The sequence below is a fragment of the Festucalex cinctus genome, chromosome 6 (genome assembly GCF_051991245.1).
Source record: "Festucalex cinctus isolate MCC-2025b chromosome 6, RoL_Fcin_1.0, whole genome shotgun sequence".
Lineage (NCBI taxonomy): Eukaryota > Metazoa > Chordata > Actinopteri > Syngnathiformes > Syngnathidae > Festucalex > Festucalex cinctus.
In genome coordinates this window covers 19,231,779-19,254,349 of record NC_135416.1, presented here as the reverse complement: position 1 = coordinate 19,254,349, position 22,571 = coordinate 19,231,779, and the positions used below count along the sequence as shown (strand labels likewise).

Genomic DNA, 22,571 nt, shown 5'->3' with positions numbered 1-22,571 from the left:
TTTGACATCAATCTCATCCCGACCATACTATAATCAAAACAAAAAGTTGTACATGAGTCATTACCGAGAAGGTTGTCGCAAAAACTACATAATAACCTTTTTTTTTGTATTAAACTGTAAATTTTCGATGTATATGTTCCATTTATTGATATCAACTGGGGAAAGTTTCCCCAGTCTCATACGGGTCAAGTCTCCCTCCTACATTCAAGTTTGGCAAGTGTCCTGCCTTCCCCAGAAGCACAGGAGCTCAGTGCGGTGGAGCCAAAAATCTATGCATATCCTGACCTAAGCTCTTCAAATTTCATCATTTATAGGTTGGTCCTGTGCATACCAGTGAGTGATTAAGATTTAAGTTCCAGGAATATCATAAATACTGGAAGTCATGGCGGGGCAACAGAAAGGAGGGGGGTCTGATAAATTCCTGTTTCATACTCTGCTACTTGATTTGGTACCAAAGTGACCCTCTCATTAAAGAGCAAACCTTTAGCTGAATGAGTAACCCCGGAATGCCCGTAATTGTGGCAGTCACAGTAAGAAAGCCCAATTAGTTGAAAGGGTCAGAAATTTCCAGAAGGGTGTCGGTCTCGATTTATTAACTCGAAATGAGCCCAGCTTTGATACACAGTGGGGACTGCACTAGTAGGAACCTTTCAATTCTAAACTGACCTTTTACACAAAAGAATGTTATACCTGGTGCATCAATAGGAGCAGAACTTGCACCCGGAAGAATACAGGACATTCACGTGGAAAAGTAAAAGTCTCTATACACAAAAATACATAGCAACTGACAATATCAAGGAACCAACGGCAGTCACAACAGTACTCTATGCCCAACAGCGCAACGGGCACCACCTGGTGCCCTACCCCGCTTCTGAGGGAAATCCTGGTAGAAGTCCTGGAAGAGGGACTGGTCGAGAATGAGGGACCTAGAGACCCATCAATGGTTTTCCTTGTCACAAAGAAATTTGAACTCGCCGCCCAATTAACGGCCACTTAGTGAACGTTTGCGAACCTTTGAACAAACTCTGATAGGAAGGCGCGTTCACTACCTTCGCCAACCTTTGCAAACGTTCGCCCATCAGTGGGATACAGGCTTAAAGGGATACTTGACTCATTGAGAGATTTTCAGTCGTAAAAAGTTAATATTTTGTCTATAATTAATATGGTAACTTAATTATTTTTCATGTATGATATAACATTCTTCCATCCTTATAAGGATTACACCATAGTATTATAAGCTCTTCCAAAAGCTAACTCATGATTAAATTTTACCTTTGACACCATGGCAATGTAATTTTTTATGAAATATTAGGTATTTTGCTGGTTAGTTTCATAACACGGAAGTAAAACGCCCAGTTCAGTAAAACACCGCCTCTCCCCGTGTGATTGCCACGCCCCTGGCAAGCCGACTGCAGTCTGCTGTTGTAGCTCTGCGTTAGAGCACTCCTCCGAGTACGCCACGCAACTTGACGCAAGCCAATTCTTCAATAAACATTTGAAACAAAATGGCTCCTTGACACAAGAAATCATGGAGGAGGAGGAGTGGAGACAGAATCACCCCGGGTTTACACCGGTTGCGGTTGCGGTGCGGTTGTGGTGCGGTGCGGTGCGTTCCGGCGACGCAAGCAATTAGATTCCATTCATTCGAATGGTGCAGTTTACACCGCTTGCGGGTGCGTTGCGTGTCGACTGCGTCTCAGCTGCGGCGTGCCGCAGCCCTTCCGCAAGGCTAGCCTATTTTCTATTTTTGCCGGACGCCGCAGCGGTAGGCCTCCGGCAAATGGCAAGCTAGCACAAAACACATCGAGCGGGACAGGAAGACCGACGCAGTTTCAAAATAAATTTCCGGTTACCTTTCAAGATAAAACACTCGCCAGATCCTATTTCGCAAGCATGCTTAGCAAAACGTGATGTGGGCGTAGACGGGCCTGGAGTTAACGTGCGAGGTGCTCATTCACGGTTCAGACACCAGCGAACATGGACGAGGAGAGGTTTATAATGGAGGTAGAAAGCCACAAAATAATAAAAGTCCACCTCTCTTTCTGCTTCTCTGTTGAGCACAGACTTTCTGTGTGTTTGTCGTTGTTTTTAATGCCACATGATCGCGCGCGGTCACGCGAGACACGGCGGGAAGTGGTCGACGACGGAGCTGCCGGACCGCAGCTGTGCGGAGCCGGTGTGGATTGGCCAAAAAATTGACCCGTCCGGAGCACGCAGTCAAGACGCACCGCACCGCAGCCGCACCGCAACCGCAACCGGTGTAAACCCGGGGTAAGAGAGAGGAAAGGAGGAGGAAAAAATAACCTAGGCTGGTTTCGAACCAGTGACTTGTTGCTTACAGAGCAGATAAGCGGAAGAAGATGGATGGATGGATGGATACTGATAAAGGCTACTTTTGTCACTATCCCATGGAGGTCTCAGAGAAAGTGGGCGTGTGTTTAGTCCGCAGAGGGCGTGCGGGCGTGGGTCCGCACCTTATGATATCATTAAGGGACCACTTGCTCATATTCTCAGATTGCGAGGGGCTGGTGCTTGGAGAGCAGAATCACCAAGAATTGCTCAGTGAGGGGCGAATGGAGGAAAACACCACTTTTCGTCATCTTTTTGGTGAGGAATTAGCATTTTAACATGGCTAAAAGCTCCAAAAAGTTGACTTTTCATGTTGCTGTCCCTTTAATACATAGGTGTTAAACTGCAGTCCTCGAGGGCCGCAGTTCTGAAGGTTTTAGAGGTTTCCCACTTTCAACACAGCTGATTCATATTTAAGCTCATCAGCAAGCTCTGCAGGAGCCTGATAATTATCCTGATCATTGAATCAGGTGCGTTGGAGTAGAGAAACCTCGAAAACATGCTACACACCATAATCTTATGCTTTGATTTGATATCAGTTCAGTACTTATGATAATGCTAACTTTAAAACTACTTAGAGATTTCTAAGACCATCTAATACAGTCGCAATTAATTATTTTACTAAATATTACACACATTCAGGCTTCCCCAACGAATGCTCACCTGTCCAGTGCCAACACAAGTTTTTTTCTACACTTTTAATGTTAGATGCTGTCACATTGCAGCTTTTTCACTTTCGTGACCAATTTTAGACAACTGTGAGAGTCCACAAATAAATAATGCCCTACATTACAAGGCACTTTGAAGCGACCGTGTGCTGTGAACAGAGACAGATTGACGAGGAACTTTAACCCTTGTCGCCCTCCCTTCAACAGTTGCTTATGACCTCTGCAAGAGGCCGGAGGCAAATTCCCTCTGGTGCTGCTCCAGTCGTAATAACGCTCTGCTACAGCTGCTACACAGCGTATCCAAACCAGACCTGCAGTATATTATGCCACATTCTGAACTATGCAGGTGTTTAGTGAAACAAACAACCACACAAGTAAAGTGTAACGATACCTGCTCCATAACATACTGTAATGATAACATAGAAGTACATGGATACACTACTGACACAATTATAAATGTTTTTCTGTGAAAATCAGCTCAAAAGCTTAGGCATGTTCCATGCTTCCATCAGCAAATAAACAGTAATGATGAAAACACCCCCCTGCTAGTGTACCGTATTACGTAATGCTAATTTGGCAAGCAGGGCTACACCTAAATTCTGGTAATGGAGCTCAATGATTTACTGTTTTCCAACTCAATTAATCTCCTTAAAAACAGGTGAATATTCGAACAAACACAAAATGCATCTTAAGTGATACTATTAGGAAGTTGCATCGAACATGACAAAGATAAGTTTGTTGTTAATGCCCATGTAGGCAAATCATTAGAAATAATTATGCAGTGCATTCTGCACTATTGTCAATTAAAAATGAGCATTATTTGTAAATGTTTATGCAAGCGACTTTATGGTTGTGGTCAAACATACAATCAAACCCGTAAAATATCCTCACACGCTGCCAATAATAACCTGAACGCAATATAGTTGGCGGTTGGTGGGGTGATGTGCAAAAATCAGGTAAACTGCGAGGGAGGTAAACATCTTTCTCAAACACCATGCGCATACACACAACACGCGAGGGGGGCTTGAGGGTGTTATTCATTATCCACATGACTGCATTCCAAGGCTGGACAAAAGAAGTTATCACCACCATCACTCAGAGGCGAGTAAGAGAGAGGGATTTAAGCAGGTTCTCAAACAAGATGCCCCCGCCTGATAACCTTCAGTCTTGCACTTACACCATTCCCACATGTCCTCATGCATTCACAAATCGGAGCGGGAGAGAGGGAGGGCGGAGAGGGGCATAGCTAAAATGTCTGAATGAGAATGAGATGAAAGGATGGAGGGCAGGAGCTGAACAAGAGAGAAACTTTGTGAACATTAACACTGAGTGGAAGGGATGGGGGAAGATAAGGAGACCTCCACTGCACAGGAAGTAAGTGCGCCTCATTAATGATGTAGCAATAATGCTTTGTAAGGCCGAAAAAAAAAAAAAAAAAAGAAAAGTGTCCCCTTCCACCTCTCCTCTTCATCCCCGCAGCTTTCAGATTTACACACACTTGACCTTTCACAATCACTTCTCGCCTCATTCAAGAGGAAGAGAGGTGAAAGGTCAACATGTAAGAGTCAAGAGGGATTATGTGGAAAATGTAAGTGTGCTTGTTGAAGTTGAAGGGAGTGGAACAAGACAAGAAGGTAACACGAGCTGAAACTCACCTTTCTTAAACTCTTCCAGCATTGCATCCAGCTTGGTGTCATTGAAGACAAAGTGCAACGGGTGGCTATAAAACTTTGTGATGGTTTTGAGCGGCGTGCAATCATCCGGGTCAACAAAGGCCAGATCCTTGACGAAGAGAAGGTCGACTATGTTGGACCTCTCGCCCTCGAAGACGGGAATGCGCGTGTATCCACTCTTCATGATTTCGGACATGGTGTTGAAGTCGAGGGTGGCGTCCCCGGGTATCATGAAGCAATCTCGAAGAGGCGTCATCACAACTTCCACCGTCTTAGTCCTCAACTCCAGCGCACCCTGGATGATGTTGAGCTCCTCCTTGACCAGGTCATTGTAAGGATCCGTGACGCGCAGCATCTCCAGAAGCTTCTCCCGGTTGTACACGGTTCCGATCTCCTGCCCGAGCAGGTGGTCGAGCAGCTTGCTCACCGGGTAGGAAGCGGGAAAGGTGAGCAACATGAAGAACTTAGTCAGGAAAATGGTGTTGGCGCCCACAGCCAGGCCGTGTCGGGAGCATATGGCCTGGGGCACGATTTCCCCAAAGATGACTATTCCAATGGTGGACATGACCACGGCTATCAACCCTGAACCGGCGATATCGTCCAGCAGAATGGTCAGCGTCGTGTTCACCAACACATTACCGAGCAAAAGCGAGCAAAGCAAATAATTCCCTTGGCTCCTGACGGGCTCGATCTTTTTGGCGTAGTTTTTCTCCCTTTCCGTGCCACAATTCTGAACTATCTGGAGCTCCATGGGGTCCAGGGCCATGAGACCCAGGTTCAAGCCGCTGAACATACCGGACAAGCACAGCAGCATTGAAATGAAGATGACCTGGAGCCAGAAAGGCAGCAAAAACTTTTTCTCCTCCACGACGATAACTCGGGTGTCTTCGCCGTCGTGGTAGATCCAGGTGTTCTCCGTCCACGGGTCGTGCATTCCAGCCACGGCAGGTGCAGAGGTGGCGATGCAAAGGTAATACGCTTTGCTCCTCTCCGTCTTTCGCAGAGGTTTGACCTCTATCTCAACTATTCCAGACGTCTTTCGGTTCACAACAATGTTTGGTAAAATAATGATATCTGAAGTCCTGATGCCACAAGGATGAAAGTCGGACAAGTCCTCTTGGCTGTGGTTATCCCCCGAGGAGCTGTCAAGGCTCACCCCCGCCCGGCTCCTCTCGTGCTCCGTGAAGGCAATCTTGGACCAAGTCTCGTTGTTGATGTTCTGCCCGTACACTCTTAATTTGACCCGAGAGCGCTCACTCACCCGCAAGTAGCCTTTATCCATGAAGGAAATGTCGTCCGTGTCCTCCAGACGGAGCCCACTGATGACGGTCTCCTCGGACCCTTCCTTGCCACTTGTCGAGGTGACAAAACAACCAGCGACAGTCAAGAAAATTAACGTCAACGCGCGGACCCGGTCCACTGACGCCATTTTTGCAGCGGTGGGTGCAGGGGATAACGGCTCTGCCATAATGACAACCGTTGGCATGCAACCTGCTGAATGAAAATGGCTTTGAAAAATCAGAACCAGTCGGAGTCCGCCTTCATCTCCGCCGAGGGTTGCCGTGACTCGCGCATCAGGACCTCTTGTTTGCCACTACATGTAAGAGACTGTGGTCCCTCGCCAGCCCAGGGTTACTGGCTAACTCGTGCCTGCTCTGATTTCTTCCAGATGGACGGCGTCGTTGGCCAATCAGAAGAAGGCTACAGGCCAGGGGCGGGCCCTCCGCTGCCACAGTACGAATCAAATCCCAAAACAAGTGCACCTCATATGTTAAGAAATGGACAAGACCCACTCGTGACTTTTTGTACGCTCAGTATGTTTATTCAAGTTTAGCAGATTTAGATGACTACAACGCGGCACTTTTTATGATACCACGTCAAATTATTATTATTATTATTATTTTAAAATAATTAACGATTCATTCCAGAACCTTCAGAAAGCACAATATCACTGTGATGCATTATAATATAGGCCATAAATTTTTAAAGTACTTTCGCTAATGTCTAAGTGATTTAATGATTTCCTATTTTGGCAAGATAAACAATTTGGTAATAGAAAGCGTCTTGAAAATATGTAAAAAGTATTTATGTTCACAAAGCAATATCAAAAACATTTATTTTCATATTCCAGTAACACAGTGATTAATGTGACATACAGATTTAAACAAGTTAAATAAAGTGCCCAACAAAACCAATGATCCTACATGCTCAAACATTGTTTTAAAATGTTTAGTTCAACATTAGAACACCCCATGAGGGTAAGTTAAACAAGTCATGATTCCAAGAAAACCTAGGAAATTCTACACATAGGATATTGTAAAATATCCTGTTTTCCTATAATTGCTTTTCCCCAATCTTCCAGGTTACTCTATTTAATCCTCCATCCCCACAGTGCACTTTATTGAAACTAAACCTTTTATGTAAGCCCACATACAGAATCACAAACTACAATTTGTCACATTTAAACTAGCTGTTATACTAGCACGTGATTACACGATGTTGCTGAGATTCCGAACATTGCAGCACTTCTCTATTCCCACAATCACTTGCAGCAGGTTGCAGACTGCGTACTGCAGCATCCCCCTGTGGCTGAGCTTGCACGTGTCTGCAGCTGCGCGGCCAGCTCAAAAGGATCCACTTGGCATGCCTAAATGAAGTTCACAAGGAACAGGAGATCACAATATTTGGTCATGTCATATTTCAGCCAAGGAAACTGTAGGAAGTGTGCAAAAATACATAGTTTAGAAAAAAACATTTTATTGCTGTTACTTTCTGCAGTCTACGTAATAAAAATGTGTCTGGTATCAATGGAATCTCTCCACCATGTTACAAATGTATAGTGTTGTCACTTTTTTGTTTTTATATTAGACATTGATAATCATTAAAGAAGTATATGACCAGAGAGCTAAACAAATGTATTTCTATTTCTTTATAACAAACATGGTTGATTCCAGTAAAATATGCAAGCTTGGTTTCACATCTGAGGACCAGTCCAAAGGTCCAAGCTATAAACTTTGAAGTACTATCTATTCAATCAAAATGCTGTATTTATGATTATACAGTTGTCAAAGTGTATGTATTCAAAGAATAAGCATTCAAGCTGACAAGATGGCATTCCATGAGCTAGAGAAGAGAGCATTCCTTCCTGTTCAAGGTTCCCGGCATGACTCCACAGTTTGGTTATGACTCTGAGACAGCTGCTTGACCTTGTGCTTGTGGATGAGTGCATATGTGTGCTTTCAGAGAGTGTGAGAGAATGTGCAGCATGTTTCCTCGACTGTGCAGTTAAGACAGAGGGCCTCTTGGGGCGTGGCCATAACTTGAAAATGATACTGACCTCTGGTGCTCAAAAGAAACAACACAAATGCATTTTCACATAATGCATTTTTTTTTTTAAAGTATCACTGACCTTCGGTTTGACTCCACAAGAGTCTCCTGGTGGCTGCAAAGTGAAGGCCTGCGCATATCTGGAATGGGTCAGGATGGCGGCGAGTTCGCCATCAACCTCTGCCACTTGATTAGTCTGTCATATGCAAATATTTGTGAAACTTGAAGCAACTGGAGCTGGTTTGATGCTGTGGAGCTACAGACCTTGAAGGTGTACTGACAGTCAAAGTGGAAGGAGTCCTCTGCCTCGGTAATATTTCCATTATAAATGACTTGACATGGCTTTGGAATGCCTTTGGGGACCTTAAAGAGACGGTATGTGGCAGAGACGAACTTGAAGTCACCTGCAATGCAAAACAGGTAAAAGTAAATCAACAGTATTGAGTTATATTGATTTAAAATAAAGTGTAATCTACCGACAGAAACAAACATCACACCTAGAATGGCTTGGATTTCCTTGTTGTCAACAGTGATCACGTTGGCTTTGACGAGCCTTGGTGGACTGAATCCAACTTCTTCGGCCAACTGTAGCAGATCTTTGTACCACAGCGCACCACCAAATCCCTCACCTGTATTGAAAAATTGCATTTAGCACAGGTGTCTGAAACAAATAAACGGCAGTAGAATTAGCATACACACCCCAAAGAACTTTGTTGTTTTTAATTTCTTCCGTTTGTCTTCCATTGCTGTACATATCACTGAAAAAAAACTCGCCACCATCCTAACAGTCAGTTGGCAAGTAAGTTGTTGATTGAGCAGGAGGACATTATTAGCATTTCTAATTAAAGGGATACTTTACTTATTTAGCCATTTTTGGCAGTCAAACATTAATATTTTGCCTATAATAAATGTGATATTTTAATTATTTTTCACGTACAATTTAGTACCATTAAAAACACATTTTGCAACTTGCTGTCGACTGAAAATGACATCACAAGGGCTCAGGTAACCAATCACAGCTCAGCTTGTGAATGTCACATGACCAAACATAGAAAACCGGTGAGCTGTGATTGGTTACCTGAGCCCTTGTCATGTCATTTTCAGTCAACAGCAAGTTGCAAAATGTGTTTTTAAAGGTACTAATTGTACGTGAAAAATAATAAAAGTATCAAATTAATTATAGACAAAATATTAACTTTTTATTGCTATAATGGGCTAAATAAGTGAAGTATCCCTTTAAATTTGTTCAACGAGCTAAGACCAAAAGGGAGTTCAAAACAAGTGTACGTACTTTGAGCACATTATAAGCTTCAGTCAGAACTTTCTTCTTGTCTGGAGAAAGATTCACCACACAGTTGGAGCTGAGTATTGAAAAATACTTTTTCACAACGTTCCTATGAATACAATACACAGCTTTAAAAGGCGAAACTAACAAAAAGAGTTGACTTACATGATGATATCAAAAGAGTTCTTTTCCAGACCCGCCTTTGTTAAGTCCTCGATGTAGCCTTGGACAAAAGTCACATTGGGCTTCTTGTAGCCAAACTCCTTCATGTGAAAGTCCACATGTTTCCTGGCCACTTCAAGCTAGATAACATAGCAGATTTAAGTTTGTTAATAAGTTTGAGATACAGATTTTAAACCGCATGCACAAATTATAGTATTATTGAGCTAAAACATGAAGATGGTGCATGCCTCGTCATGGGTGTTAGGAGTTTCTGGTGATAAAACAGATTGCACAAAATCAGTTTAGCACAAAACATTACTAGAAGACCACCATATCTCAGATGAAGCATGATAGTGGCAGCGCTAAACTCAAAAGAGCTCAGGGTGCCCTATCAACGTATCCGGGCACTACGCTCCTTATTTGTGGTTCTCAGAGTCTCTATAGAAATACTCCCCATCCATGTAGTATGTTACAAACCGGTGTCTCTTTACCCTAAATTAGGTGCACCTGTGATTACATACTGTATTCCCTAATAATTATTGTAGGACCAAAGGCTGGCTTCTTTTGAAATAATTAATGTTATTGTTTGTCAAAATTTTCATTATTGCTGATTAAATGGCTGTTGAACACTCGCTTTTCCCATTCCTCCCAAATGCCAACGATATGTTCCCTCTGTGCACTTAATCTGGTGGGATTCGGTTGGTTTTTAATAAATATATAACTGTGCTTTCAGAATAGGAGTGGCAACAGTCGTTTTAGTTTTCTAATGATTTATTTTGGGTGCATTGAGAGCTTTGGTGATGAGAGGGAAGGATGGTGGTGAAATATACAGCTTTCGGGTGAAATTTCAGGATCAACCTAAAATCCACTTTTAACCTTTTACAGGTTAAGCAAACTTTTTAATGTGCATGTCCAACAGTTAATATTGCAGTAATTTGTGTGCAACTTCTTAGCTGAAATTCACAACAAGTGTTTGACCCATGAAAATTTCTATGGAAGTCAATGACCTGATGACATTCTGTCACACTGGCAGCTTCCCTCTAATAACATCCTGTTTGAAGCCTTGTAATGACGAGGTACATCTGATCTATTAAGTGTCTATCTTGGTCTTATGATGCCAAAATGACAACGGCAGGATGAAGCGTACGGTTTAAATAGCTACTGGATTCTGAGTGAATCCAGAAAATCGTGTATTATGCTATTCAGCTCCATGTTTGAGAATAAATAGCACAAAAAGTACTGAAACGTTGCATACTATTCCAATGTTTAGAGGTCTTAACTTGTGGAGGTTATAGTGCATTTTGGATTAATGCTGAAATTTCATTTTGTGAGTGTAATTCTCTTGAATTGACTTGGGTTAACCTAAATAGTTTACCTGATCCTCAGTCATATCGATGCCAGTGACATGGCCGGTCTCTCCCACCAGTTGACTGAGCATGTAGCAGTCTCTGCCACTCCCGGAACCCAAATCCAGAATCCTGCAGCCCTCCAAACACTCTGGCACCACCAGACCACATCCATAGTATCTGAGGGGGAGGGAACCCCATTCTGTAAAATAACTGACTGTGCTTTACCAATAAAGCGTGTGAACATATTCAGCAACAACCTGTCAGTTACATCAGGATGGATTTTCTTCAAAACCTGGAGGATGAATTTCGGGAGGGGCCCCACTGGAGCCACACAGACATCACTCTTTAGATCGGATGTCTTCTGCAACCTTTTTCCATAATAATCCTACATTCGAGGGCATAAATGTTAAGTCACTTGAGTGAATGTTGAGGCTGTGAGAACAAGAACTTTAAAATAGGCCATCAACCTGCAAAATCACATCCGAATCAACTTTACTGGCCAAGTACGTTAATCACATTCGGCTATGTGTCAATTGCGTACTCCACAAGCAATATGAAATCTAAATCAGGATTAACGTAGAGTGCAAAAAACACACAAGACTCATTTTTGTTTTGTCGATATATGCCAGCGTTAGAATAATTAGTCACTTATTCAGTCACACATTAAAAACGGCGATGAGAGATGTGGGAAATTATGAATCATTTTCACTTTTGACCATGCATGCAGAGGAGGATTAAAAAAAAAAAAGATTCAAAAATGAAACAATACTGATATAAAAGTGTGTTATCCTACCTTAACATCCAGATGAACGGTAGTGTCGACAATGCTTAAAAAGATTGAATCAATGGTACAATTAAACAGTTCGTAAATATGACATAAACTAGCTCAATACATTGGTGAAAATCCCTGCTTAGTAAAATATGCGTTTGTTATGTAATGTTGCTGCACTTTGGCACGATAGCTTTAAACGTGTCGTATCAATAAAAAAATGGACAGTAACAAAAGCCACAGACTCGATATTCGAAAAGATAGGCTAAAAGAAATGGAGAAAAGTTTAGCGTGTTTGCAGGTTGCCCTACCTAGTTGTATCAGCCATTATGGATAGTTCAAGTGAAGTCCACAAAACGGTGGCTTAAGTTGCGTCGAAAAACTCACTTCACTGAGCACTGTGTACAAAAATAAGATGTCCGTTTGAGGGAGGGTTCCAAATTCATTTTCTGCACAAGAGCACACCCTATCGTTCACTAGACGAAATGACATGAGTTCTGATGGGAATCCACTAGGAAACAGGTCAAATTCACAACATATTCATATAAAATTGTACAAGAAAAAATCAGTGCACTGTAATTTTGTGTGATGAAACAATACTCAAACAAGTTGGGCAATGTATGGCTGCCATTTCAACATGTTCCCTTTTATTTGTTGATGTAACTGCTGACAAAATTATACAGAATGAATTCTTAAATGTTTAGGGTAAATATTATCTACTCATATTCAGCCAAGCTTCAGAATTTATTGGCCAGCGCTTCACAATGCTGATAGACAATGACCAAAAGAGTATTTGAAGGCAAAGAAGTGTAGTCCTGACTTGAATCCGACTGAGCATGAAATCTCACTTTCAGAACACAAAACTGAAGGGAAAATGCCCCAGGCACCAGCAGAAACAGAATAGTTGTAGTAGAGACCAGGCAAAGCATCACCAGGGATTGAAAAATTACGATTTCGGAGGTACAAGGTTTTGGCCTGACGCTAGCGTTATTCTGTACAGGTTAATAAAATTCAAATGTTTTCACACCAGTTTTTGACAAATACAGTCTGCGTAAATCAATTCATTTATCACACCTTACATATCGTTTTATTGGACAGTGTTATTTTTTTATTTTTTTGGTCTTTTACCTAATGACTGCAGTAATGTGGTGTAGTGATAATTTCAATTTCATAATTATGATTCCCATTTATTAACAAGAAAGCAAAGCATGATACAAAACAAGTAAGGCCTTAATTTTCTTTCTTTCTTTATATATATATATATATATATATATATATATATATATATATATATATATATATTTTTTTTAACATTTTTGGGACATCAGCGTTCAATTTCATCCCATAAATGTAAAGTTACAAAAAAAAAAAAAAAAAAAAAATGGACGTGTTTTTCATAGGACAGTGACGATTAAAAAATATAAAATAAAAAAAGTACAACAAAACACCCAATAACTACTAAAGAAATTATGTTATGTGTTACTGTATTTCCCCATCATATCAGTCGGGCTTTCACAAATTTTGCATAATATGGCTTACATGCGCACACACAAAATTGCTGGTAAGCTTCCGTTAAGGAAAGCTCACAAACGTAACCGAATGACTTCAAAACAAAACATAAATAAAACTGTAGTAAAAATTAACAAATAAAAATCAGACATTCATTTTGAATTCTGGTCAAACAGGAAAAAAAATCTAATAAAATGGGACTGGAAAAAAAAAAAAAAAAAAGACAGTAACCTTAATATTTTGTGGCGCAAGCTTTTAAGGCAAATAAAATGATTTCTGTAAATCGCACCTGTCCAGCTGTATTAAGTTAGATGGGTGCCTTTTCCAGACTAGATGTTAAAGCTCCTTCCAAAGATGTTCAGGAACATTTAGATCAGAGCTCACATAAGACCAGCTGGGCTTTATACCTTTGAAAGACGTGCAGCTGAATCCAAACTTCACTGCAGAATAACATTGAATTTGAGGTGCCGTTGCAGCCTGCACAGATTTAAGAAACCAAGCCTTTAACTTTTCCATGTTTCTCAGTGAGTAGGCTGGTTATTTTCTTTGTACAACTTCATTTTGCATGTGTAAAGGATAAGCAGCAATTTTACAGAGTCTTCAGCCTCATGCAAAACACAAAAGATTGTCTGTAAAATACAAATTCACTGGGTTTCACAATTTTAGACAGATAACCTTAATCAGTTGATGTTACTTAAACCATTACTTTGAAATGTATAATGTTGATTTAACATGACAATGATACAGTATGTGTTGATGTGAGTTAGCAAGCAGTGTTAACACAGGATCATTCTAAGGTCCACTTGGTGCTGCCGGGTTGCCACAGTCAATTCCTTCCACAATCACTTGCAGCAGGTTGCAGACTTTGTACTGCAGCACCCCCCTGTGGTTGAACCTGGACTTTGTTTCGGCAACTGCAAAGCCAGCTCGAAAGGATCCTCAGAAACTGCCTAATGGTTTTTTTTTTTTTTTTTTTTGGGGGGGGGGGGGGGGGGGGGGGAGTCAATCATATTACGTATTAGATTTCACAGTATAATACACAGTTATCTATTAATGAACCAACTCTTTTAGTGTCTGTTTACTGGAGTTGTGAGGCACTTGATCTATCCTATCAGACATTGATCTTTGATAACACAAAACTAGCATAGGTAATGACAGTAAATTACGCAAGCTTGATTTCACTTCAAAAGGGACAGTCCAAAGGTTCAAGCAAAAAAGTATATCTCAAAAACTCTTATTGTAGAAGCAGTGTGCAGTCAGTGCTTGACATTCGCTGACCTACATTTGCAACTTCAATTAAATTGTGTTCATTTAGTTTCAACCATCATGACAGAAAGCATTTAGAAAGCATTCCATGAGCTCAAGTAGAGAACATTCCTTCCTGTTTCAAGGTTCCCAGCATGACTCCACAGTTTGGTTATGACTCTGAGACAGCTGCTTGACCTTGTGCTTGCGTATAAGTGCATATGTGAGAGCGTGTTTGAGAATGGTTTATTGATTATAACTGTGCAGATAGACAGGGCCTCTCAGGGTGTGGCCACAATTTCAAACTGATACCACAAACATGCTCAAAGTATTTAATACGTTTTCACATAAGCAAGGGTGTTATAATAATAATAATAATAATAATAATAATAATAATAATAATATATTTTATAATAATATTTTTTAATTTTGCAATATCTCCAAGTTATTACTAGTAGGGCCCGACTGATATGCATTTTTATAGGCCGATGCCAATACCGATTTTTGGCAGAAAAAAATATATACTGATTACCGATTAATCTGCCGATTATTTATTAAAAATATATAAATACAAATACTGACAGCTAAGGCTGTTTGAAAGTGCTATATAAATAAAGATGACTTGACGTTTCCTGTGCGTTTTGGCCTCTTGGGGGCAGTGTGGTGCCGTGCATCCATGGCATACAGTGTACACACTTAAAGTGAGTACAGAAGAAAGTTGCGCTTGAATTCTATTAAAATAACTCGTTTTTCTCACATTGGGAAGAATTTGTGCCTTTGCGTAGTGTTTTCTCATGTGTGGGTATGTGTTCCCACAGGATTTGTGTGGATATTCGTTATTTGAAGGAAATACACTCCTGAAGTCGACGCTAACTTCCTGCCTTCTTGTTAGCATTTGTTAACTTCCTGTTTTGGCTAGGCTAGCGATGTTTTAGACACGAAGCATGTTTTTTTATTTAAATATACAGTGGATGTAATTCCTTACATTATGTATTTAGTTTTACAGTTAACACCAATTGAGGTGTCATTAAAAAAAGAACTTATAGGACGCTTAGGGACAACAGAGTAAAAAAAGAATAAGATACGCTACACACTTGTTAGTTACTAATGCTACGAAAGCATTAAGGGCACTTTCACAGGGTTGGAAACTTCGGTTTTCTTCGATAACGTTTTAAGGGGTAAATAATCGGCCATTTGGCCCAATTAGGCGATTGTTTTGGCTGATGTTTGATGACCAATAATTGGCCGATTAATCGGTCAGACCATAATTACAAGGGAAGACATTTTGCAATTTTGGTGTAGACTTCAGCAAGAAAAGTAGACACACATGATTTGCTTTCGTGGGCCACAAAAACAATGTGCGTTTGTCACCTACGTTTCAAGTAGTATTACTGACCTTCGGTTTGACTGCACAAGGTTGACCGGAGCCTGTTGTCTGGAGAGTGAAGTCCTGTGCAAATCTGGAATGGGTCAGGATAGCAGCTAATTCACCATCTACTTCCACCACTTGATCAGTCTGTCAGATGCAAACACTGAGTTAATGTCACGGGACTTGATCGGATGATACAAGCGCTGTGTATACAGACCTTGAAGGTGTACTGAGAGTCAAAGTGAAGGGAGTCCTCTGACCCTGTAATGCCCCCATTATAAATGACTTGACATGGCTTTGGGCTGCCTTTTGGGACCTTAAACAGACGGTATGTGGCTGAGACAAACTTGAAATCCCCTGTAATGCAAAACAAGCAAACAAATTTGTTTGCTGCTTATTTAACAGTGTGATCTTGGTTGACTCTCATTTGACAGGATATAAGGACATAACAGCATACAAACAAATGAGCATCAAACCGAGAATGGCTTGCAGTTCTTTGTTGTCAACAGTGACGATGCTGGCAGTAACGAGCCTCGGTGGACTGAATCCGACTTCCTCAGCCAATTGAATCAGATCTTTGTACCACAGCGCACCACCTATACACTCCCCTGTCATGAGATTTTACACTGAGATATTCAGCTCATGCATTTCAGCAGAACATCAAAAATACTCACCCCACAGGACTTTGTGGTTTTTAATTTCCACGGGTAGCCTTTCATTGCTGTAGATGTCACTGAAGTAAAGCTCACCACCATCCTAATCACGAGTACAGCAAATACAGTAGACAAGTGCTGGTAATGGGGTTCCATTAAGAACAGAAAAGGTTGACAAAATGTGCTTAAAGGGGATGTCAACCTGAAACATTTATTGATAATATGCTAACATGACATTCTGATTAATATTACATCTGTGGAATATTAATTATGAAGCAAAATACATCCGTTTTTATCCATCTCAGAGGGGCGGCCATTTTGCCACTTACAGTCGACTGAAGATGACATCACAGTGGGGGGTGGCTCATGCAGCAACCAATCACAGCTCACCTGTTTTCTGAAGACGATCTGGTTGTTAACCTGAGATCTAAGCAACTGTGATGCAATTTTTACTTGACAGCAAGTGGCAAAATGGCCGTCTACTGATATTAATAAAAACTGCTGGATTTTGCTGCTTGACTCATATTCCACTAACATTGTATTTAACAGAATAATGTATTTAGACTAGTGAGGCTGCATAGAACTGTCAAGAAAAAAAAAATTGGCTTGACGTCCCCTTTGAATATTACATTTTAAGGCAGCGTTTACAAATAATGCATCAATACATTCTAGATGTACTTTAGTCAGTTAGAATATGAAATCCTTTTTGTGTCCAATTTTAAATATCGCTGAAGTTCCACTGCTAACCTCATGGAAAGTTTGGGAAATTCAATTAACAAAAGATTGTTGTCCCATTTCAAAAGCGAGTTCAAGTGTACCTTGAGCACACTGTAGGCTTCAGTCAGGACTCGCCTCTTATCTGGAGAAAGATTCACCACACAGTTGGAGCTAAGAGATAAAAGAGAGAATTTTAAAAAAGATTGTTGACAAATAAACAGTTTTACAATGTGAGAGCAGGATGCAAGAAGTATAGCTTACATGATGATATCAAAATAGTTCTTTTCCAGACCCGCCTCTGTTAAGGCCTCGATGTAGCCCTGAACAAAAGTCACGTTGGGCTTCTTGTAGCCAAACTCCTTCATGTGAAAGTCCACATGTTTCCTGGCCACTTCGAGCTAGACAACATAACACATTTGAATTATGCTTTATTGGTCCAAATATACGACAAACAAAGAAATACTTCTGGATAATCGTCATAGGCAGGGCCGGACTGCGATTCATTTTCAGCACTGGAGTTTCAGAGCTCAGACCGACCCACTTTAGTTCACATTTTAATGAATATATACACAATTTGACAGTTTTTGTATCAATGTGAAATAGATGAGCATACCCTCCAACGATATTCATATTGCATTTGATCCAAAATGTAACAAGAGCACACAGTCTTTGTTTATATGAACAAGTATGTGAACATAAAATAGGCACACAAAAAAAGACAAAAAGAAACCAATAAGCAAATGTACATTAAATGGGATAAGACATTTTACACTTCACAAGACACACTTACTAAATGAAGTTAAACCAGCAAGATTAATGCAGCTAACTGTACTTCCTGTTAGTACTGTTGTTTTGAAATGTGTTTTCACCACTTCTGACGCTAACTTGATGAGAACACCGGCAATCGTAGGAGGCTTTCCCATCATGCTTTGTTGCTGTTACCAAAAACCCTTGTGATTGTATTTTGCCTCTTTTATGTTATTTTGGGACAGACAAGGTTTAGTAGTTATGTTGTTTGTTGTTTCTATTCGTGGGTTAATGTTTTGCTACTTTTGATATTGAGCCAGTGCTATATATAAAATGGCCTGTAAAGGTGATTGGCGTTACAGTTGATTGACAAGGAGACAGTCAACATAAGATGATGTGGATACTCTTTATATGCCATTTTGAAACGACGTGTGGGTTCACCTGGAATTGTCCCGCCCCTCCAGATGACCCAGTCCGGGCCTGGTCATAGCGCTATTTTGAAGACAAAAAATAGTTTGTTTTGGTCCATTATATTTGCTTCCATCCATTTTCTTGACCGCTTATTCCTCACAAGGGTCGCGGGGGATGCTGGAGCCTATCTCAGCTGGTTTTGGGCAGTAGGCGGGGACACCCTGAACTGGTTGACAGCCAATTGCAGGGCACAGAGAGACGAACAACCATCCACACACACACAAGCACACCTAGGGACAATTCGGAGCACCCAATTAACCTGCCATGCATGTCTTTGGAATGTGGGAGGAGACTGGAGTACCCGGAGGAGACCCACGCAGGCACAGGGAGAACATGCAAACTCCACCCAGGAAGGCCGGAGCCTGGACTCCAACCCGAGTCCTCAGTACTGGGAGGCGGACGTGCTAACCAGTCAACCACCCTATATTTGTTTCTACATGTATTTTAAGAGCTACAAGAGTCTGGCTACACAATCTACAGTTTCAGCCTAAATATGTTACTTCTACTGCTAACCTAGAGGTATTGGTTATTGGTTGATTTGGTTCATGTCAACCAATTTCTCCTCAATTTTGTGGAAGAGTGGTGAATGGGCCCAGGGAGGACAATTACATTTTGATGACAGACAATATTCTTCCCAGTTGTGGACAGTCACGTTTTCTCTGCTGCCCTAAACACCATCAGAAGCACTGACTGACTACATTTACTATATTCTAATTTAGTTTCACAAAACATGCTTATAAAGAGGTTGATAGAGATGGAAATATTTCTGTTATGAGAACACCTTTACAAGACTGCAACCCGTCAATCTAGGATAATATTATATTCAGGAAAATGTTAATATTATTATTATGCTGTCTTGACAAAATAAATACTACAGACTTGCCTTTCTCTCTTACGTGCCAATTTAGTAAGTTCACAAAATGAAGTACTGTAGCTGATCATTTTCTGACAAAAAAAAAAGTAGAGTTACTGTTGTACTACATTTTGATTGTATTTAGAAAAATATTGACTCTTTTAAATCAGGTCCCTCTGAAGGCCCTGGTACCAAAAGCACAGCCCGCTACTGATTCTACCTGATCCTCAGTCATGTCGATGCCGGTGACATGACCAGCCTCTCCCACCAGTTCACTCAGCATGTAGCAGTCTCTGCCACTCCCGCTGCCCAAGTCCAGAATCCTGCAGCCCTCCAAACACTCTGGCACCACCAGACCACAACCATAGTATCTGTGGGAGCAGGAACCCCAGTACACAATATTAACCAACAATACATTGCAAAGTAAGTTTTAAAAGAAAAAATAATTAAAACCTGCCAGAAACCTGTCAGTCACATCAGGATGGACTTTCTTCAGAGCATGGAGGATGTGCTTTGGGTAGGGCTTGGCTGGAGCAACACAGGCATTAGTCTTCAGATCTGAGGTTTTCTGTAACCTCTTTCCGTAATAATCCTACAAAGAGATTACAAAGACAATGGCATAAGAGTGTTGGCACAATCTGTAAAACAACTTTACCATTGATCACTAGCCCCAAAAATATTTGTTCAGTGGATACTTTGCGGCGACCATCACTCTCCTGCTAGCGTTATTTTGCTGTGAATGGCTCCGATTGGTCAATTGCCAGTCCGAACCATACACTGGGTCAGTGTGGTTCCAGCTTCGCTTCACCCCCTTCTGTGTCTTTTCACAAAGTTTTCATTTTGTTTTGCAACCTGAAAAAAGGCTGTTATCAGCATTATCAGCCTAACCTTAAACATACCCTCAGAGCACATTGGCCAGGAGTAGGCAACTCTGGTCCTCGAGAGCCAGAGCTCTGCACGTTTTAGGTATCTCCCTCCTCCAACACTGGTGATTCAAATGATCAGTTATTCAGCAATCTCTGGAGAAGCCTGATAACGATCCTCACCTGTGTTGGAGGAGGGAGACATCTAAAACATGCAGGACTGCGGCTCCTGAGATTGCCTGAGGGGAAGGCCCGTGAAGGCTGTTGTCAAGAAATTATAGTTTTTAAAAAATGTACAGAACTGGATTGGAACCCATGACCCAGCACTTTCTGGGCGACCGCCCTTACCAATATTCCACGAACATTCACTGGCGCACAATTTGTAATCGAGCGATTCATGGCAAAATAGCGGTACTATGTGGTGAGTTGCCGGGCAAAATATCCACGAGGCTGCTTTATTGCTCATAGAGAAGAAAGTGTTCAGAGTCAGAAGTGTTGTTTGGTTGTCAAGTTATAGTAGGACGTACATTTGCTATGGCAATCAAGAAAATGTTTTATCCTACCTTAACATCCAGGTGAACGGTGGTATCCACGAAGCTTTTATTAAAAAAAAAAAAAAAAAATGCATTACATAATACATACCGTACTTCATATCACAAGAAACCATGTTGTCATCAAGTTATCTCAGGGCTAGGAATTAAGCATGTTCGCCTGACAGAAGTTAGCTCAATATCATTTTTTAAAAACCATTGTACAATTAGACGTGTTTTGTGCCGTGTAAAACTGCAGAATTCTGTCTCTAATACATGTATCGGTGGTGGACAGTAAAAGACGACAGAAGTTCTCAATGCTAAAGCTAGGCTAAAGGAAATGGAAAGGAGATGTTAAAACTTGTTCTTACCTTGTTCTATCAGCCATTGCTTGTGCTGAGATCTGTATTGCAAACTGTGAAGAAAAAGCCTGTTGCGAGTCTTGGACGCAGTGGACTGTGCGGACTAGCAAATTTACACAGTCAACACTGAATGAAGGGTTCAGAGTTCACTTCCTGCACTACAGCACAGCCTGTGCGTCACTTCAGGAACTTATTTATGTATTTATTTATTTATTTATTTATTTATTTATTTATTTATTTATTTATTTATGTATTTATTTATTTATTTATTTATTTATTTATTTATTTATTTATTATGGCGGACCCCCTGGCTTCAACCAAACAAGGGTCAAGTTTTGTTTATTAATTAATTAAAATTAAGTTATTTATTTATTTATTTATTTATTTATTCACAAAAAACAATACACAAACTCGCTGAGAGATAACATTCATTTGTTCTGCAAACAAAACATAAAAGAAAAGAAACAGCAATGCATTTTTACATTTCTATAAGCCAACTATGTTCAGTTTCACATATCAAAAACACAACTACTTTGAGACCTCTTCACAAAGCATCTGATAGTCTGTATTCAAGTCCTTCGAAGATTGACAAAGAAGCAAAGTGTGGCTGCAATTCAACTTTAAACGAAACAATGGATGGCTTTCTATTTTTTCTATTTACATTTGTGAATATCGTATAATTTACCCATAATTATTATTGTATTGCAAAGTCTTCTCCCCTCGATTGGTCAAAACTATAAAGAATTTCAAAAAATTTACATCATCCTTTGTTAGTTTACTTTCCCTGTTACGTTTATATTACGTTATGTTTCCCTGTTTCCCTGTCACTTCCATCAAAATTATAAAATCTGTTAATTTTGAAATGTTTATTGACACATTTGTCACATTTGACACTTATTATATAAATATATATACACTTATTATAAGGGAAATGTGCTTTAATTGAATGTTTTTGGCAACACGATTTGTCTTTTAGAGTAAAGTATGTAATTTTTAATCATGTTTGTTAATATCACTTTACAAACTTTATTAGGCTATATATTCACTTATAGAGTGAATCCTTCTTATGTTAAATTTTTCTCTCCAACCCTTCCAAACTTAAAAATTGACCATTTTTAACTAATATACCAATCACGAAGATAATATTTTTCCCATTCTTGAATAAAGTCTTCCTATTGGATGTAATTACTTTATTGTTCCATAAGGTGGAGCCATGTAGTGAAATGGGTAAATAATACCATCTTCCAAAAATATAATACCTGTTTATGATATTCAAATAATTTCACTGGCAGTTTAGATATTTCAAAATCACATTTTAAAAGAAATTCAAAACCCCCTACTTTGTCAAAATACTCTTTGGAATGTGAAACCACAAAGAATCTGGTTTGTCTAGAAATGCTGTAATCGAGTTAATGCTAAAAACTCGAATCATAGATTCAAAATCTATTGTTTTTAAACCGCCTTTATCATACTCTTTTTACAAGTTGGGATTTTTTTATAATATAGTGTTTTGTTGCGCCAAATGAATTGATATATTATTGTATTAGTCTTTGATATTGTGTGGAGTGACAAAGTGAATAACATGGGTATACTAATTTTGAAATATTATTTTGCAATGTTTTTCTCCACAACCAAAACTTTCAGGGATTCACTCAGAAAATTACATTCAA

General features: G+C 40.2%; 3 protein-coding genes across 7 annotated transcripts in view; all 3 read right to left on the bottom strand.

The window, feature by feature from the left end:
• Window positions 1-6,324, bottom strand: part of cnnm2b (cyclin and CBS domain divalent metal cation transport mediator 2b) — a 59,613-nt gene extending 53,289 nt beyond the window's left edge. For both annotated transcript variants that reach the window (XM_077525335.1, XM_077525336.1), the window contains exon 1: window positions 4,673-6,324. In XM_077525335.1, the coding sequence (XP_077381461.1) occupies window positions 4,673-6,176 (1,504 nt within the window). In that variant the 5' untranslated portion in view covers window positions 6,177-6,324. The remainder of the gene's footprint in view (window positions 1-4,672) is intronic.
• Window positions 6,325-6,789: 465 nt separating this feature from the next.
• LOC144021232 (arsenite methyltransferase-like) lies at window positions 6,790-11,980 on the bottom strand. Its single transcript, XM_077525350.1, has 11 exons — window positions 11,894-11,980; window positions 11,607-11,640; window positions 11,071-11,198; window positions 10,840-10,990; window positions 9,468-9,604; window positions 9,309-9,378; window positions 8,717-8,798; window positions 8,515-8,646; window positions 8,282-8,421; window positions 8,100-8,213; window positions 6,790-7,337 (listed from the first exon to the last, which is right to left on the bottom strand). Exons 1-11 carry the CDS (start codon window positions 11,908-11,910, stop codon window positions 7,233-7,235), a joined length of 1,110 nt encoding a protein of 369 aa, XP_077381476.1. The 5' UTR covers window positions 11,911-11,980; the 3' UTR covers window positions 6,790-7,232.
• Window positions 11,184-21,101, bottom strand: LOC144021229 (arsenite methyltransferase-like). Of its 4 annotated transcripts, XM_077525345.1 has the most exons (14): window positions 20,911-21,097; window positions 20,573-20,606; window positions 19,611-19,738; window positions 19,367-19,517; window positions 17,337-17,473; window positions 17,177-17,246; window positions 16,380-16,461; window positions 16,182-16,313; window positions 15,923-16,062; window positions 15,733-15,852; window positions 13,499-13,568; window positions 11,894-11,980; window positions 11,607-11,640; window positions 11,184-11,198 (listed from the first exon to the last, which is right to left on the bottom strand). In XM_077525345.1, exons 1-12 carry the CDS (start codon window positions 20,925-20,927, stop codon window positions 11,910-11,912), a joined length of 1,152 nt encoding a protein of 383 aa, XP_077381471.1. In that variant the 5' UTR covers window positions 20,928-21,097; the 3' UTR covers window positions 11,184-11,198; window positions 11,607-11,640; window positions 11,894-11,909. The 4 variants fall into 4 exon arrangements, with proteins under 4 accessions (XP_077381471.1, XP_077381474.1, XP_077381472.1 ...); XM_077525348.1 differs by lacking the exons at window positions 11,184-11,198; window positions 11,607-11,640; window positions 13,499-13,568 and having other exon boundaries at window positions 20,911-21,094; XM_077525346.1 differs by lacking the exons at window positions 11,184-11,198; window positions 11,607-11,640; window positions 11,894-11,980 and having other exon boundaries at window positions 12,868-13,568; window positions 20,911-21,101.
• Between the last annotated feature and the right edge of the window lie 1,470 nt (window positions 21,102-22,571).